The sequence below is a fragment of the Rissa tridactyla genome, chromosome 6 (assembly GCF_028500815.1).
Source record: "Rissa tridactyla isolate bRisTri1 chromosome 6, bRisTri1.patW.cur.20221130, whole genome shotgun sequence".
NCBI classification, from domain to species: Eukaryota; Metazoa; Chordata; class Aves; order Charadriiformes; family Laridae; genus Rissa; species Rissa tridactyla.
Window position 1 is genome coordinate 44,761,607 of NC_071471.1, and position 19,363 is coordinate 44,780,969.

At 37.2% G+C, this 19,363-nt stretch overlaps 1 protein-coding gene across 2 annotated transcripts in view; it reads right to left on the reverse strand.

The window, feature by feature from the left end:
• Window positions 1–235: 235 nt before the first annotated feature.
• The window catches only part of SH2D4B (SH2 domain containing 4B), a 113,587-nt gene continuing 94,459 nt past the window's right edge, over window positions 236–19,363 (reverse strand). For both annotated transcript variants that reach the window (XM_054205588.1, XM_054205587.1), the window contains exons 7-8: window positions 4,305–4,525; window positions 236–529 (exon numbers count right to left, since the gene is read on the reverse strand). In XM_054205588.1, coding sequence (XP_054061563.1) covers window positions 437–529; window positions 4,305–4,525 — 314 coding nt within the window. In that variant the 3' untranslated portion in view covers window positions 236–436. The remainder of the gene's footprint in view (window positions 530–4,304; window positions 4,526–19,363) is intronic.

Consider the following 19,363-nt stretch of genomic DNA (forward strand, 5'->3'; position numbering starts at 1 on the left):
CTGAGTAATGAGATTGACAACAGAAACTGACAAACCTTGCTTTAGAAAAAAGAATCTGTTCACCAATATTGGTACTTCATACAACGCTCTATGAATAGTTCCTTCTTGCTGCACTTTGCAGTTTCAATCTCAGACATTACAGAAATTAAGATAGGAAATTAGCATGCAGTGCAATTGGCCAGAACCCCTTGAAAAATTTCTGGGAACAGTCCTCATTTGTAATTTGCCAGTAATTTCTCACGTTTAAAATTTTAGCAATACGAATAGTGACGATAATTCAGATGCAAAACAGAAATATTTGGGCCTTCTAATGAGGATACTTTTTGGCCACAGGACCAGTGGTTTTGGAAGTTTGTTAACTACTTTTCAGTGTTTACTTTTGTAGCTATCTATTACTACAGCTATCCAGAACACATTCCTGTTAGTCCTGGATCAGTTATTCAAATAAAGGGCTGTAGTCTGGTGGATTCTTCTGCTGTCCGCATGGCTCCAGTAGTAGCTCCCCACCTGAGGATGTGATGATTTCTTCCTAGAAAGAAAAAAAACAATTAAAACATCATTCATAGGTGCCTAAACCTTTCCCTGTGTTCTAAGAAAAGTAACTGACCATCACTCCACTGTAATTGGTAACCAATTATGAATAAACACTTGATAAAATAAGTACAGACCAGCAAAAGGATCCTATCAACTATTCATCTTCTTCATGCTTTATCTCGTACTAACACCAGTATTAATTTGTGCTAGTATCAAACAGTGAAATCAAACAGTTGGTGTACAAAAAAGGCTTTGATTTGGACTACCTGTAAGTTGTTACACTACTTAAGAAGAACAGCTACAGATGCCTATAAAGGATGTTCTCAAGGGTTGATTTAACAGGCATATGCTGGTTCTACTATGCTACTTCCATAGCCTTTGGGACGAAGGAAGCTCCCCCAGGAAGACTGAGCAAGAGCTCAATGGTGAGTGCTCACACACAACAGCAACAGCTTTCTGACTGATTACAGAGACGGGAAAAGATATTAACCTTGCTAGGGTAAAGACAGTCTTTACAAATAGCACCTATTCTCCTTAATTAAACACCCACATGCCAAGTCTGTCACTCCAGTAATTGATTACCAAGGTGAATACCAAAAAAAACTTACTGGAAAAGTAGAGAATTTGGTCTTTGCACTTATTGCTAGAGTAATGATACTTCATTTTTATTTTTGTACAAGTTTAAGATTTATAGATGCACCAAAATGAGACAGAATCCAGAATTACATTGACTAAAATAGCAATCCTTCATCAAAAGTTTAGATCCAAGTTATGGTTCTATATATAGGCCTAACACTTTCAAAATTTAATCTAGTTTCTATTGAATATCAACGGAAATTTGGTGCCTGATTTCCTCTAAACACATGCAGGCTCCCAGTTGTGGTTCCTTCCCGATTGCTACATCAGACTGAGAACAAGTTTAGAAAGTTACTGCTCAAATTAAACACTTTCGAGAAGCTTATGAGGAAGTAAATACAAAGATTTAGCCATTTTCTTGGATGTATTATTGCTGCTTTCCACACAGTATTTAAATGCAAATAGTAATAAGAGAAAACGCATGCTCACACCCTCTTCTGTAAGAAGTTTGTTCTTCCAGCTAATGGTTACCACCTCCTTGTATCTGTCAGCTGAGTTGCTTGAGCAACCTCTTCTTAATTTTTTTAAATCAAAATGAAGTGATTTTAGGGGAATAAATATAAGGAAATAAAAAAGTAGTTATGCCAGTTATACCAGCCCTGCTTATTTTGAATGAAAGTGAAAAGGTCCCTCAAAGAGAACTCCATGCAACTTTCGGGGTGGGGAAGTATACTCTTGCCAAAAATAGTCCTGAGGAAGCAGCAACTTTTCCAAACAATATAGCAATAGCCACAAGAGAAAGTGCACCTGCAACGCAACCATTTACATAAAGATCACATAGTTGGTTACCAGAAAGCTTTGGGACACTTGACAAGGTACTTCATCACAAACGGAAGGCAGAAAATCTTCACAGAAAACCATGTGAGAGACAGGATAAGATGCCTCCTGAAGTGATTGCCTAAGAGACCAGTTTAAATATAGCTATTAAGCTAGACAGTTAAGAGAGAATTGTGTGGTGAAATTAAAGGTGAACCAGTTTCTCTGATAGGCTTACTACAGGGGGAGCTATTATCAGGGGACAGCTAAGAAAACTTTTTTTTTTTTTTAAATGCCAGGAACTAAAAGCCATTCTGCTTCTGACAAGTGCCCTACAGCTGTCTGTAAACAGATGTGTTTCCAGTACAGTGATTGCCTAGGATAAGCTGTGGTGAAAATATCGGAACATAGCTGGAGCAGAGATGTTTGAAATCAGTTGTCACCATCACCCCTCTCCAGGAGCACAGGGGATACTACTTCAGCCAGAGCTCCTACACCCAATGCCTGACAATCAGCATGTGAGGTGTTGTATGTGCACTTTTCTTTCTGTGACAAGGCCCTGGTTAGACACTTTCCAGTTGTACTGGGTCTGGCTGAGATGGAATTAACTTTCTTCACAGCAGTCTGTACGGTGGTGTGTTTTGAATTTGTGGCTAAAACAGTGTTGATAACACACTAATGTTTTGGCTATTGCTGACCAGTGCTTGCACAGTATCAAGGCTTTCTCTTTTTCTCACTCAGGCCCTGGTGGCAGTAAGCAAGCCGGGGATAAGCAAGGAGTTGGGAGGGGAAACGGTCCAGCTGGCTGACACAAACTGGCCAAAGGGATGTTACATACCGTAATTTCATGGTCGGCAATAAAAACTGGTGTAGAGGAAGAAGGGGGTGGGGTTGGCTTCCAAGGTGGCGATTGAGAGAGAATTTCATCAAATTAGGGAGGAAATATTTTGTGGTCAAATGTGACACCTACTATTCTCCCATGTGGAAATATAATTTGTGGAAATATAATGTCATAGTGATCTGTGAGGGGACACTAAGGCAAATCTCATTTGTCTTAACTTTTTACTTGATCTTAAAATAAAAGACACCTCTGCATGCACACATACCAGTAGCCACGATGGGAGAAAGAAGGTGAGGGAGAAGCAGCCAAACACAACCTAACTTTCAGAACAAATTAATCATTTTCAGTGAACCTGAATGCATTTGGGATTTTCTGCCCTTGATTTTTGTTGTTGTGGTTGTTGGTGGTTGTTTGGGGACTTAAATATCCTATTTAGGAAGTGAACATCTATATTTTTATGAAGGATATCATGTTATAATCTCTGTTCCTTCATGTAATGTAAATTCTGAGAAACTCAACTGCTTTTTGTTAAGCCAGTAATCCAAAATAATTGACTTCTACGGTACTGCTAATAATTGAAATGTAAGGATTACAGCTGGAAGAAATAGCGTGCAAGTTTGACTGAAGAGACGTTGCAAACTAGCTGAAATAAAAGATTTAAAAGAGAAGGGAAGTTAGAAGAAAAATAATTTCTTGGTGTCTGTGGGAGTGAATGCCGAAAAAAATAAAAGCTGTGAGGAAAAAGAGGAGGAAAAAAAAAAAATAGAATTAGTTTCAGACAAGATTGAGAAAAGGATAAAAAAGGCAAGGGAACTAGAAAAGAGAGCATGAAGAGAAATCTTAAGGCGGCTAAGAAAAAAGCAGAATTAAAACTGATTAAGATGGGGAAAGATGCAAGATGATGAAAACAACCTACGCTATCAGAAACAGTGCTACTGTTTAGTCACAGTCTGGCAACAAGAAACACAAGTTCAAACCCATCTACAGGCAAAGACAAGTAGTAAATTACTCTTGTAAAATTGCTTTGGATAATAAGGAATGACCCTTATTATCCAAACATCCCTAAAAGAGAACCCCTTCATGTTCCCTTCTTTACTGCAGGGCTCCACTCCTTTGCTTTTGCACACTATGGCCCTCACATCAAAGGCTGAAAAATGCTGAAATTTTATTGACAGACCTTTCTATGGCATTTCCAATCCAATTTTGCACAGCAAAGAGGCTCAAAAAGTGTTAGCTTTGTCAGCCCTTATTAGTCCACTTTTAGCCCAGGACAGCTTGCACTGTGTAAGAATCTGCTTAGAAGGGGACACAAATACATGCTGAAGCATTTGAAAGAAGGGCAAAAGCCTTCTGAATCACTGCAACAAGAGACACAAACTACAAATGTTACAGCTAGGTTTACTGTAAAATAAATACGTATATTCTTTTCCCCACTATGGTTACTTCTGCTTTCCAGTGTGGTTTCAAATTACATGGTTCCTCTTTAAATTATTAATCCATTCCACTCAGCTATTGATCTCTACCTAGCAAGTGTTACCTTGTGAAAATCAATAAGATCCGTCAGTGTTGCATGTCGGTTTGGATCTACCCCCAAGAAGCTGTAGAAATCCCCCGAAGCATCAACCAGGAAGTGTTTGAACCCACTTTGCTGGCGATAAGACAATGCATAGCCCCAGATTTTCTCACTGACTCGCACCAGGAATGTTCCTTCAGATTTATTCATCAACAACTCTTCTGCCTCCTGGCGGCTGATAATACCTGGAAAGAAAAAATCCTATGGTTATGCAGATAACAGGTCTGTCAGAGTAAATCAAATGCAACAAATACAGAGCAGAAGTGAAATTAAAATGTTGTAACCTTTCAAGATTGAAATGTTTATAGGAGGAGTTAGAGCTATGGAGACGATGTTTATGCTATTTTCTTCTGAAGGATTGCTACAATAGTTTTGATGGAGTCTGGTGGGATATGCTGTTCAATTATCTGATTAAGAATTGCTTTTTTCCCATCCTTACTGCTTTTTCAAAGGAAGCGTGAAAACGCAACTAGCCTATCAGACCAGCGAATTCTGTACGAGTGATCATTTAGCAGACTAGCATGGTTTGGCATTGCAATTTAGACTTGCAATACATTGCTGATATTTGCAATTGCATTGCAGTACTTCTGACTGTGTTGCCTTACAACAGTTTGATAGGTCCTAAAGAAGGAACATAAAGCAAGTGCCAGGAGAAAAAGCGTTTGTCTGCTTTTATATAACTATACACACATACACACATTGATAGATAAACTGGAGCACAAAAAATCAAATCCTGCTGCTAACAGAGATGGGTATGTTAGATTACTTATTCACAGGCTTGCATTTCTAGGGAGCATTGTCACAGAGGAAAACGGGAAACAAAGATCACATTCCTTTCCTTCTGGGACCTTTCAGGCTTACTATCAGAGTAAGTTAAAAACTGTAGCCACGAGCTAAACAGAGTACCAATGCAAAGAAAAGACTGACTATTGTATTTGTTGACCAGAAGCAAGCTTGTCTTTACAATTCATAATGAACAATAATGAGTTATGCACCTTACTCTGGGACAAGAGAAGACAAAATCAGTCGGGGCTTCTGGCAGTACGTAACTGTCATCCTGTGGTCATTTTCTCTATGAGCCAACTTACGTCTCTGGACAAACTCATTCAGAGAACAAACTCTCTCCCCCCATCCTGGTCACCAAGTAGTTGTTTTAGAGGTGAATTCATTCCTTTGCTGTATGACAAACTTATTTTTCAGGGCAAAAGAAGGATCCCAAATTCAGATTTTCAGAGTAAGCAAGGGAAAAAAGTTTAACAGGAGCAGAGCTTTCAAGAACTTTCCCATTTTTTTCTTCTGCGTTTGAAAAATCTTCATCTCTCTTTTTCTTTCTGATCCAAGGACACAACATTGAAGTTGCTGGTACTTCTGCTTGCAAACAGGGTCTAACAGACAATCCCTATTCTGATCACATGTCACGTAAAAGGTGTGATCAGAATTGCGCCCAGCACTAAACCAGGTCTTACCATCCACCTAGAGAGCCTGGTTCCAATTTGTCTGCTGGGCCGAGAGGACAGTAAGCTCATGTATCATAATCATCTGTGAAATACCAGATGCTCACTTTAATCAGGAACAGATGTTGAGTCAGGCCATCCTGAATGTGAACATGGCACAAATGTCAATAAATAATATATGTACATGTTTCAAAGTTACTCTCTGTGAAGCTAAACTTCCTCAAAACAATAGATGTAATATTTTGTCATCACAGAGTCCTACACATGTCCTACTGAGGGTTCCATGGAGTCCAAGTACTCCACGTTGTTTCAGTGTAATAACAACCATAGCCCAGAGATTACCGGTTCATGCAAAGAAGGACCTACCTGAAAGACCAAAGTTTGGTATGCTCTAATTAAGCCCACAAGGAAAATAATGCCTTTGGGAGACATAGGAAGGGACTGAGGAGATCCAAGCCCTAAAACCAAGCACTATGTGATGTTAGGAAAGATAAAAAAGCATCTCCTTCTTTCAGTTTTTGTCTACTTTGAGACAATGAATTTCTTTTATAGTTTTCCTTGGTGCAATGATGAACACAACAAGGACTCAATTGTCCCTACTGAAATATTCTCAGTATGAAGAACAAACATACACTCTGATGAATGACGTACAGTTCTTTTTTCTGGAGGATATTACGTCATCTTTGCACCAGACATGCAAAAGAGGCAGTAAACATGCAAACATATGCATTTGTTTAGAAACAGCACACAACTGTTCAGCCAACAGTGGCAATTACTGCACTTCGCAAAAGTAAAAACAGTTTTATTGGAAGAATTCCGAGATGAATTGTTAAAAATTCTTGAACTACGTTCAAATGAAAAGATAGTACTAATATGAATCCATATAATACAGCACATTATGTGAAGCTCTATCACTAGATCCCAATACCAGGTGCCATGTGCCAAGTACTACACAAAAATTGATCCTGAAATCACACTATTTGTTCAGGCAAATATCCATCCTTCTCTCAAATTGCCTTAATTTAAATATACAATGAAAGGTTTTATTAGTGATTACGATGCCTTCTTCCTTGACAAATCTCTGCTAGAAATGCATGTAGATGAGCCACACACTAGCAAGCTCAGAGCATTCAAGGATACAGGAAAGGATAAACAGTTCCATCACCAGCAAATACTACCTTAATTCCAATAATCGATATTTATACTGTAATTCTAGATTGACACCATGCTGGTAACATTTGGGGTAGGAACCGGGTGCTGTTACAACTACCCCTTCTCCAAGCAGCCTCAGAACTGTTAAGCAGCCCTGCTAGGGAATGAGGTGGCCTAGACAATATAGCACCTATAAAAATAGGGGGGTTGTTAGAAAACTGAGTTGTAAAAAAAGAGGGTTTGTATTATATGGTGAACTTTATTCTTAGGATATTTCTAGGGTTTGAATGGCCATCACTATCAGGCATATAATATGAAATTAACCATCAATTAGTTTAATGCTAAACAATCCGTTCATCTGCTCTCAACTCCCACCAGTAGAGCTAAAACACTGCAGGCTTCCACATCATGTTATCTTCTTTGCCAGACCTTATTTTTGTTCTGGGCGCTTTATATCATTGAGTAGGTGCGAAATGCTATGTTGCTCACCGCCAAGTTCTTTTTTGTTTTAATTCTCTTTTCCGATGGAGTAATAAATTATCAGCCAGCTGCTTTCTTCCCTTTCTCTCCTGATTCTGTTAACAGCTCCTGAGAAACCATCTCTCCCCATCACCTCCTCCCTCTCTCTGCCTCCCAGTTATTTTATTTTTCACTGGTTCAATTCTTTAGTGGGTGGTGGTTGCAGCAATGAAAGTCTCCCTCCACCCTTTAAGAAACATTATACTGTTCTCAAGACAACTAGAAAAAGAGTGGCACTGCTCACTCTTGAGACGGCTGTAGAGAAATAAACAACATCTGTGAAAGCCCTGCATGAACATTTAAAATTGTTTGAACTGAAGTCAAGAAACTTTGGTTTCCCAAGGCTCTAGTAAGAGGTTTAGAATCACCGATGCTCTTATTTGTGCTAGTTAGGATATTAATTGGAAATACTCTCTGGAAAAGAAACCACTGATGCTTTGAAAGCTAATTTTCCCCTCTCTCTAATTCTTCCTAATCTCTTAAAAAAAAAAAAAAAAAAGAAAAGAGGCAACATCTTCGCTTGGTATAAAGCAGCACTGTGTCAAAAGAAGTAATCCTTTCACACAAGCACAACTTTTGCAAATTTAAATAAATACCTCACAATTAATCAATCTATCATCAGTATCATCATTTTAACTCGTCATTTGGCCAAATACACAATATTTGGACAGCAGTTAGCTACCCCACTGAAACTCACGTCTTCTACCTGTCGTGTCAAATAATTTCTCTCAGAGTATACAAACTGCTGTCTTCTATAACAATCTGCAAAAGAGCAGTAGGGTTTTGACTAGGAGAGGACCAAAGGTGTAACTAACTCCTCTTGAAAGCATGGAAACCCTACCAGCTGGTTTGAGTTTTAGCCCCCTACCCCCAAATTCACTACCTGCATCTATCACATTACATGCATCTACGTGTCTGCTTTAAATATTCTAGTTTTGCAATGCTTGTACTGGATTCTTAGCAAGAGAATAACATTTTGGAAGACATATTTTAAATCATAGAACATTCATCATCAACTGAACATCAATGTTCCTAATTAATGGTTTCATTTTTAAATACAGTGCCTGTAATGACAATTTGTACATGATAGGCAAGTCTTAACATTTTTGTTCTAATTATGTTCTTTTTACTGCCACCAATCTTCCAAAAAGGAAAAAGAACATCCTAACATTTACAGTATATTAAGTTCACAGTGGAACCAGAGTGTCCTTTATGAATTTAGTGGGCACAGCTAAAAAATCTTGATGCTGCCTCTTCCAAGTTTACAGCAGCCACAGCAGCAGAAAATGCTATTCTGAAATATTATGCAATGACACTTCAGCTTCCCACTCTTTTCTCAGCACTATCCTACATACATCCTTGCGTGAAACTCAGGCGATGAAATACATAAATATTTGCTAAGAGAATGCCATAACAAGCACGAATCGAAAGTAGAAAAGCTGTCAAACTTTGCCAACAAGGCAAGACTATGTACTAGATGTCTAAAATTATTTTTTTTATTATACAAATGAAGATACGTCATGTCCGTTTTTGTAATCTGTCAATGGTCTAATGTACCACATGTAATAACAATGTCAATATCTAAAGATAATTTGGCCTTTAATGATCAACATATTTTTAATATGCATATGTGCATTTATGTATGCCAAGAGGTCGACTAAGATTAGGGGGACAGCAGGGACAAACACAGCCCAGAAGTGTTCATTTACCCTTCTGCAATAGAAGCTATTTGTTTAGCTGATGTTTTCTCTTTTCATATTTTTTCATTAGCTTGATCTCAAACACTCTAGTGCACGAGGTTTTACTCACAGAGCAAAAGCGTCACAAATACTGGCACGAATAAATATTAATGAGAGCAGTCATGCCAAAAGCGCTTTCATGACCATTATGAAAAGCCTTCTATTTCATGCAAAATTGATTTGTTGAACAATTATGAATATTCACAGGTAATCAATAAAGAGGAAAGAGAATCATCCTGTTTATACAACTTAAGACATCTAACCAGGGAAGTATGTGATTTAGGTCACCAGTCAAAATTAGGAGCAGGATCCAAAACACAGAGAAGCCAATACCAGTATCTCTTTTGTTTTCAATGGGATTAGATCAAAGCCCATATGAATACAAATATTCCTGGCAATCATTACATGAATTATTCGCATGCTAAAGGTCATACAGACACATTAAACCTAGAGCAAGTGTAAACAATAAATAAATGAGTAAACACAAGGAATTATGAGGAATTAGCAGATAACTCCCGAATAATGTAAAGGGCTATATTTGTCTAATTATACCAGGCAGATCTAAACAGTAATTTGGAAGATAGTGATAAAATGGCACATGGGTTAGAAGGATGAGTTTGCTAAGCACCAGCCAATCCCTTCCATTTTTTTGGAACTGAAAAACTGAGCTAGACAGACATACTACTATAGCTATACCATTTGTAATAAAATGTTCTCCCAAAGGGATATAAACAAGTGAATTTACCAAAAATTTCCAAATAAATTTCCTCTGAGACTTAATTTGAGAGTGAAAAGTTGGATTACACCTCACCTTGCAAAAAAGCTGAAACAGAAAAGAATTTCAGAACAAACAGCTATAAAAGCCTGATAATAAATTTGTATAGAACAGGCTTTAGGTTTTTGGGTATTTTTAATCAAAACAGAAAAGTTCTGGTTTGAGGAGAGGAAAATACATCATAGGTTTTTCTACCTACATCATTATAATAATAGAAGTCCTATAGTTGGAAGTAAAGACCCAACCTCCTTGAGACCAAAATACGAATCAGGGCAATCAGTTTTGAAAGAAATGTAAAGAGAAATTCAGAAGGGATTAATCCAACTGCAGCCGTATGGTTTAGGAAGAGCTGACAGGCTGTGTTAGCATGCCAGCATCAACAGACACTACTGTCAGGAAGCACAAGAACAGCTTGTAAGAACACTAGCCTATGAACCTAACAGAGGGGGTCATAGATCACAGAGCCCACAGCAAAAGAAGGTACACAGGACGAACAAATACAAGCTAAGATGAAAACCGAAGCTGAGGATCTAAGGTTTAGAATAAATCTGACCATTTTTAGTTCCCATAATAAGGTGGGACACTAAAGGCTTGAAACAAATGTTTGAATGTGTGACACTAGCAGCCAGCTCTGGTCTAGGAGAAGATGAAAAACCCAGCTCCTTCAACCACTCAGAAAGATCAAAAGCATAAAAGCAGGGAAGATGAAGTGATTGCTCCCCTGTAGTGCAAGAACTAGAGCAGGTATAGTTTATGCTCTTCAGGAAAAGCAGTCGCTACATCACTCAAAGCAATAGTTTCCTCAGGTTGACTTTTTCAATTCTCTCCCACAGGTGCAAGTCTATATGTGGACACTTAAGCTGACTGAACATACTTATGGATGTTCATTGGGAAGGACACAATTAATCTACAAAACTATGATGTCTAGAATGAATTCTTTATGGTATCCTGGAGACTACCAATGTCACCTACAATTTAAAGAACGCTATTACCAGTTACGGTGGTTTATGGATTGATCTGCAACTGAAATAGCCAAAGGAAAATGTACATATCTAGGTCATACTTGTAATTTCTCTGGCATTTACAGCAGCAGTAGCATGCACAATTAAATACATGCACAAATATTTGCAGCAATAGGATCTTACAGTGTGCCACTATTAAAAAGGTTTCATCCCTCTCCTTCTCCTTCCTTTTAGTCACAGTACATTTTTTGGATAGTGCAACAAAACAAATAGTGAAAGAAGAGATCAATAGTATTGTGTGAGAAAAGATATGGCTGAGAGATAACAAAAGCTCTGCCTCTGCTATTTCAGAATAGAAGCAATAAAGACTGGAAAGCAAACCAAGGGAGTAAATCAAAGACGGCTGGTAATAGAAACAAAGCTGTTGAAGCTATTTACCATCTGCTGTTAATGCAGGATAAACTCACATGGGACTAGATCTTCAAAAGGGTTCTGTTCCCATTTAGGCATCAAAATAAATGGCCATTCAAAAAAAAAACCCAACCCAACAAACATCAAAACAGCACAATGACTGTGGTTGTTTTTTTGAAAACCTGGCCACAAGTGTCATGGCAAGAGCCCAACTGCCAAGGGGTGTTGAGTTCCTATGAAATACTTTTCCTACTTGCAGCTGGTGAGAACGCAGGTATTTCATGGTGTGCTGCATGTTGGTAATCTGATTTAAGTCCTAGTAAATAGCAGAGTATCCATAACTGTTACTAAGTAAGGGGCTATAGGCCTCTGTGATGATAACAGAGAAAAGATGTGCAATAGGTCACAAAAGCAAAACCTAAAATAGGAGTAAATAAACTAAAACCTTCCTGTCTGCATAGAACTGCAATGGGGTGCAAATGTGGGATGTATTTAGAAATGAACAGGTAACACGCACATTTGAAATACACTGGCCATGTCACGGGTTATCTGAGTACTCAGTGGTTGGTACCGGGCTGGCCTCCTCTCTGAGCTACATAGGCAAAGTGAAGGGACACTGCTCAGGAAGCCTCTGGAGAAACTTCTCTTTGTTCCACTTCACCACTTTTTCTTCTGCAGAAGCTCAGGAGCAATGCATGCAGTAGCCTAGCTAAGACAGAGATAAATCTGTGCTGTTGAAAGTTGAGCAGGAGTCCATTACCTGTTCTTCACCATTCCTCTCCCTTGTAACCATCCTGGTAGATTTAAGATATACGCAGAATTGGGAAACAACACATCAGTGAATCTCAGCTACCTCCCCAGTGGGCCTTGCTCAGTACGGAAAGTATGCTCTGGGCTACGTACAGACATGTATAGAAAACCAAGGTCCAGAGGAATAATGTTTTTCTGATGGCAAGAGATCCCTTCAGGCAAGGAGGAGGCATATTGATAATGCACCATGCCCAAAACAAGCTCTCTTTCAAGACTTATGTGGTACATAGGACTATCTTGAGCCTCTATACAGAAGAAATTCAACAAGGAAAGGTATCATATGTAAAAATATATAGCCCTGGTTTGTTGATTTTTTTTCTTTTTTTTTTTTTTTTTTTTTAATAATATGAATTAATCTCTCTGTTCTGTCAGGATAAAGCAGTTCTTAGAATAAAGAAAACTCAGACCTCAGAAGCTTTCCTAATTTCTTAAGTCTGAGATTCCTTAAAGCAATTAAAAACCTACTGAAATTCTGAAGGAAATGGGTGCCTTACTCCCCTGGGAATCTTTGAAAATCCTATCTAAATGAGTAATGCAGTTATAATGGGTATTTTTCTTCAGGTTTACAGAAAATCAGATGTGCTACATCCATTGTTGCCAGTGTGGCTCACAGTTAATTCCCTATGCGCTATGCAGAAAATATACCCCGTAATTGTCTCCTTTAAAGTTCATTCTATATCCAAACTATCAAATACTGTAAAAACCCTTTATACTCCCTGTCAAAATATTTACACCATATTCACTAACAAGCAGTGCAGCATATAAAAGATAGGCGTTTGCATTACTTGCCTGAATACACCACTGGTATAACAGAGCTATAAATTTTTCTGTTAATGTCTCCTCAAAGCATAGTGTTGGTTTCTTTCTTTCCTTCCTTTCAGATCAGCCGATAGAATGCATTAGCCAGGAGGAAAACAAAGATTTCAAACACTCTCTTCTCTTTGCACATTATTAATTGTCATCTATCAGAGGAGAAAAGATAGCACAAGACCTTTAGCATTTTATCTCATATATATATTTATTTCTTAGTATTTTTTTTCTGTAGAGATGGGCTCTTTTGACCTGAAATCCCTACATTAAACCTCTACTATTACGTTTTAATTTTTGTGAGTTTTCTCTTCTCATCTGAACAGCTTCTGAAAAGAAGCTCATTTTAAAAAATGGAACAGTTAACCATTCTGTTTTCAGTGGTTTGTCAAACTACATCCTCTGTGTGTAGTTTACCATGTATGATCAGTAAATTGATAGAAATTTAGGGGCAAGAATATTTATTTTTGTATTGTTTTCACTGACTAAATTTGGAAGCCTCTATATTCTAGTAAAGTTAATGCAAGATCAACAACAAGGATGCCTTACATAAACAGTACAAATATTCTTGATAATGACTTTTTTCTTTGCTGATAAGATGCCTGGAAAATTAGAAAGTGTTTTTTATAAAAAAATAAAAAAATCAGTACATACTTCCAGACCTATATAAGCATCCTAGATGCTGTAGTAAATAGTTGATATTACCTGCAAATAGTATGGAAAATAAGCTCATTCATGAGGATGTCTGCAAACTCCAAATAAGAAACAAACATGCTTTGAGAAAATATCAGTACACTAATCCAAATAGAAAACTTTGTTACAAAGTTCACCTGCATTCACCTCATTATAATACAAATGGGATTGAATTTTTATTTCTATTATGTGTGAAAAACACAGCCAACTATACAGACTATCAACAAACTTCTGTGCTAGGTGTGTGATGTGACATATGCAAAGTAGATATTAAGACCTTACTTCATCTTCTGAAATACTAAAATTTGCTTAATCAGTAAAGCACGCAGAAATACCTCACTAAAGCAGCCTGACTGAAATAGTACAGTGGTGTAATACAAAAACACTGTAGAGCAAAGGAGCTGATTTAAGCTCTGATCCTGATCCAGCAAAGAGAAACACGTCTGTTCTGGTACAATAGTCACTGATACTGTGTTTTGTGTGAAAATGGAAAAGCGTGGCAGTTTTTTTAGAAGGTTAGTGGCCAGTATTCACCATCCTTTCTCGAGGAAGACAAAATATTTGTGTTTGTTCGGTCTTGGTCTTGCAAGCAACAGCGAAAAAAGCAAGGGAAATTCTAGCTTTGGGCATCATCTGCAAGCACTTAAACACTTGCTTACATTATTCACCTTGTTACTTCTCTTTGAAATCCTCAAATTTGCCTGAATTTGAAAATGAGAGAGAAAATCTTCTGGTATGCAAATGAGACCTAAATCAAGGAAAAAGATAAGAAAGCTGATCTGTGATAGAAGGTGAGAGAGCAAAAGCCCTTCTTGGATCTCTTAATGTTCTCATGACTCCAGCCATTCTAAGTCCTTGTTCCTCCTAAATACTTCTGAGGGCAGCATGGACATGAAAAATCATGGAAGACTGAGCTTTTACCAAACCAATTGCACAAAACAAAATAAAACCCACAGTGAGATTTTTTTGTTTGCTTTAGATGTCTGTAAAAAGGCAAAGTAGAAGAATTTGTTAAATGTAACCTCTTTGTAGCCCCTTCCTGGCTTTGTACAAGCCATTCTGCAGCAACACTGCCAGATTACATTCCAGGATGAACACACGGACGAAAGACAAGAATAGTGCATGGAACGGCACTACTACTAAATAGCCTTGGCTGGGATGACATTCCTGCAGAGACACGGTTTCAAAGAGCCCGTTACTGGCTGATGGAGAGTTGCTGAAGGAGAACTGGGAGGTACCGCTCTGAACACACAGAAACTGAGGTTGGGGGGAATTCTTTCTTGAATCAAAAGCTCCTTTAAAAAAAGAATTTAAAGAAATAGTCATATAAAAGCAGAATTTATTTGCAATGCAAAATCATCCTTCACTGGACACTTTAAATGCTGAAGGCATTAGAATAAGAATTGAGTGCAAGTTCTCCAATTTGCCATGCAAGCTGCAATTTGGAACTTAAAACTCTACACACCTGCTCACTTAGTGCGTGTAATTGTTACCGTTTCCCACTTTCCGCAAGTGGAAGACAAGTATGAAAAACTGCAAGTGTTAAAACTACTGTCAGAAAACACTTTTGAAAAAAACATGTCTCATCATTCAAATTCTGAAAAGCTGTCTATAAGTCTATGCTTTATGGAAGCACACGTCAGTCCTATTTCCATAGGACTAGCAAAGATAGTGTTTATAAATGACTCCAGGCTTACTACTGCAGTAGCCAGCTATTCCGTTTAAGTTCTTCTTTTAGAATGTGATTTCAACAATTACAGTTGTTAGAACAGATAAAACATGGACATCCCATTACCTGACAGACGCAAAATTTCATTGATAGAAAAGAATTCAAATTGATGATCCATATAAATTTTGGATCTAGTCAGAGGAAAGGTTTCATTGTAATATTTTAAATATTTTTGTCTTTTAAAATTATAAATTAACCAAAATTTTAAAGCAAAAGTTTCCCATTCAAGGAAAAATTTTGTTTTGTTTGAAAACTCACAAAATTGTTTCACATACTTTCATATTGTTTCCAGAACAGGAGAGTCATCACAAAAAAACACCACTAACACCAAAAGACTGAGCACTGAGCATAAACCCAGGATATCCTAAATCAAACTAATCCAGGGGATTGAATACTCCACAAAATTATTTCTTTATATGTTCAGAGCAATACGTAAAACAAACCACCAAAGTTAGGCTTCAGTTCACAGCTGTGTTTTTAAGCGTGAAAACAAGTAACCTAAAACATTTGTGCCCTGTTCTTAACAGTATGTTAGTATCTCAGTAAAAATAATGTCTTTTCCACATTAGGCTTTACAGAAAACATCTCCAGAGTAATTAAGTTGCATAGTAGAATTTCTGTCATTTTATTTTACTGTTTTCTTCTTTCTTCAGGTAGCTCCTCACAGTGTTGGCACAAACTGGATTTTTATCAACTCGCCACTGCTCCCTTCACTCAATTATATATGGACATTTAACCACCATTTTCTTAGAAAACCAGTGGCAGAAGAAATACTTGTACTTGCAAGTCAACAGGTGTTTAATCTCAACCAGAAAGACAAGTCAAGTAGAAATTTCTACCTAGAAGGATAAGCTATGCAATCCTTTAAAACAGCATGCCTATTTTACCAGCTCCAAAATAAGCATTACTGACTGGAGTGTGGAATGCTTTATAAAACATGTAATTCCATAGCACTATTTAAAAAATTAAATGCTTAAAAATATACAATATATTTACTTTAGCACCAGGTTCTGCTTCTGTGCTACACATTTTAATATATTAATGCCTCTTAAGGACTAAGATGCTTCTTTCTGTCCTCAAATAATCTTGACGTAAGAAAAATACAATATGCTAAAAAAAATTATATATGGTTTCACTTAAAGTATTGATACGTAAATCACTTTTGATGATTAAAAATTGTGAATACATGGATGCTTAGGCAAACAAATCATTTATGTTTGCAGATGCAGACTGGATCCTTTGTGTTACAAGCCCCTCTTCTAAAAGCAGGGTCACATTTAACGATGTACAGAACAGAGAGCGATAATGCATGTTCATTTGAAAAGCCCACCATGGTTACCCCATAATTTGCATGCTCTATCATAAATATATATACCACTTCTAGAGGAAAACAAGGGATCTACTTCAGCACCCATGAAATTCTTAATGTCCACGCTGTGACTATGACATTATACTGAATAAGTGATATAATAAATCAACATAAACTCTGGCAGAATAGGGCCTGATTTGCTTTTGCCTTGTATGTTGTGCAGTCATTTATTCTGGGGCGGTTTTGTGACCCATTATACCCATTTTTCCATCATGTAATTGAGTACAGAAAATACAGAGAAATTTAAAAATCAGGCCCCTGTCCACATAGACTGGACTGAGACAACCAGCTGCCAAAAAGCTTTCTAATAATAACAGTAATAAATTACTAAGAATTGCAATATGCTATGATTTCATAGCAAAAGGAATAAGACACCAACATTAAGTCCTAGTGCAGCTTTCCTATGCCACTATTACCATAGCTGTAAATATCTATGAAATATAGCCACTGGATTTACTAAACGAAGAAAAGGAACAAATTACTTAGAGAATAGGAAGCTACTGGCAAATTTCATCAAGCCAAGTGAGAAGCAGCAAAATGAACAAGAAGATGACTCTTAAATCATGAGTTAATTGCACTGGAGGCTGCAGGACGCAGGGATTGACTATAAAGACAAACAAAAGCAAAGCAGCCCTACCTAGATCACCACATTTTATGGTAATCCTGCCTTTATCAGAGCATCTCCAGGAACCATACAAAAAACCCAGGAAGGAAACCCAGCACATTCAGTCATAAGCTAAATTATAAAAAACCTGCAATTATTAATGGTAAAACACAGAGAAAATCAGCAGTGCCACTTTCCCAAGCTCATCCTTAGAGAAAAAAAAAAAAGAAAGAAAGAAAAAAAAAAGAGTAATTCTTGGGCATTCTTTCCTTCTCCACATTGTCATAAAGCTTGTCAACACGTCACGTATAAAAGCAGTATAATTTCTTCATTACAAAGACAAAGTATGTTTAAGAATATCTTATATACATACTTAGGTCTTTTCACAATTTTAGTGAATTAAGATAAAACCCAACACTTCAAATTTGGAGTTAGAAACTGACCTTACTGTCTTTATTAGGGGGTTGAGATTTTTTATTTGGGTGCAATAAAGCAACCAAAAATATAGATTACAGCTTCAGGCAGGCAAACAGGCAATATACCTTAATCCTATTTAGAATAAAACTTAAAAAAATAAGTGAGATATACTGAATGAAAGCACATTTTAAGAACACCTGAAGAACGATGATCATGTTAGTGGTGTAAAAAGGAAGACAACTGGATTGGCTTTAGACTAGCGGGTGTCACTGGTACGTCCATGGATGCAAATAGTTTTTTATGTGATACATCTCTGAGGCAGAAAAGATAGAGAATAAATACTTGAAGTACTTTCCATAAGGGCAATTAATTTGCAGTTCAACCTAAAACAAACAAGCTTCACAATTACTACTGTTAACCAGAAAAGGAAGATTTTGACATGAATAAGGACTATCAGGTATTCAAAATCTGCTTGTAGGTAAACAGAAAACCAAATCTCTCCATATATATCCATACTCAGTTTTATGCATACGTCAAATTTCTGTGAACAAACATCTTGAATAGTGTAATACAAAACGCACAGCTGTGTGGGAAAGGTTTTGTAGGTCTGCTGGTTAACGACAGAGAGGCGACATCTAGGTTGATTATGCTTTTGAGCATTAGGAATGTTCAGAGATTTCTTAGGGAGTCTTCCCAGTATACTAGTAGTTTAAAGGGCTCTATTTTATGCTAATATTGATTTGTCATTCAGTACCCTGAGAATGCATTATGAATACAATTTCATTAATTTAGTTGTCTGACTGTAAGAGCATTCACCCAATGAATGGACACTGAAATGTCTAGAAGTTAATTGAGTTACATGATAGTAAACAAAATATCGCGTTACAGCCTCTGACAAGCTGCTAATTTGCTAGAGTTGCTAATGTTTTCCACTGGCCTTTTTATATTGATACTGATTTGTATTGATGTAACCTATGCTATTTTAATTCTAATTTGCTTTTTATCTGAGCATATGGAAGTTAGATTTTGATTCTTCATTGCATCCAACAAAACTCATTAAACCTCTAGTTCGACCTCCAGCTCCATAAGCAAGAAGAGGTGACTTTTTGATTCTGGGGTCCATTCTACATCAGCCCTAGGAAGTCAGACCAAGGTTCATGCAGGTAAGCAGGGACCAGAATGGCATTGTCACTAGGGTGCAGTAAGCTCCAGCTTCTCTCTTCCCATGGTATGTTTCCTTGAACCTTATGACGTAGCTGGGGGCTGCTGTATGCTCCTGGCATGAAACTATTAATTTCAGGAAGAAACTCGACTACTGTTATAAATTTGGCCCGTAGTTTATAGCCAATTTGACTCACTATCATGAATACACTGAGTAGAGATCAGCTGATAATTGCAATCATATCGTGCAATTGGTTCTGCAATCACCACAACAATTTGTGAGTATAAGGTATAAAAACTTTTCAGAAGGTTTTAATTGTAACATTCTTGATTGTGAATTAGGCAGAAGAAAAGCAGTTGAATGCATTCTCAATATGGTTTTAAATAATAAAAATCCCTTGGTTATTAACAAAAATATATC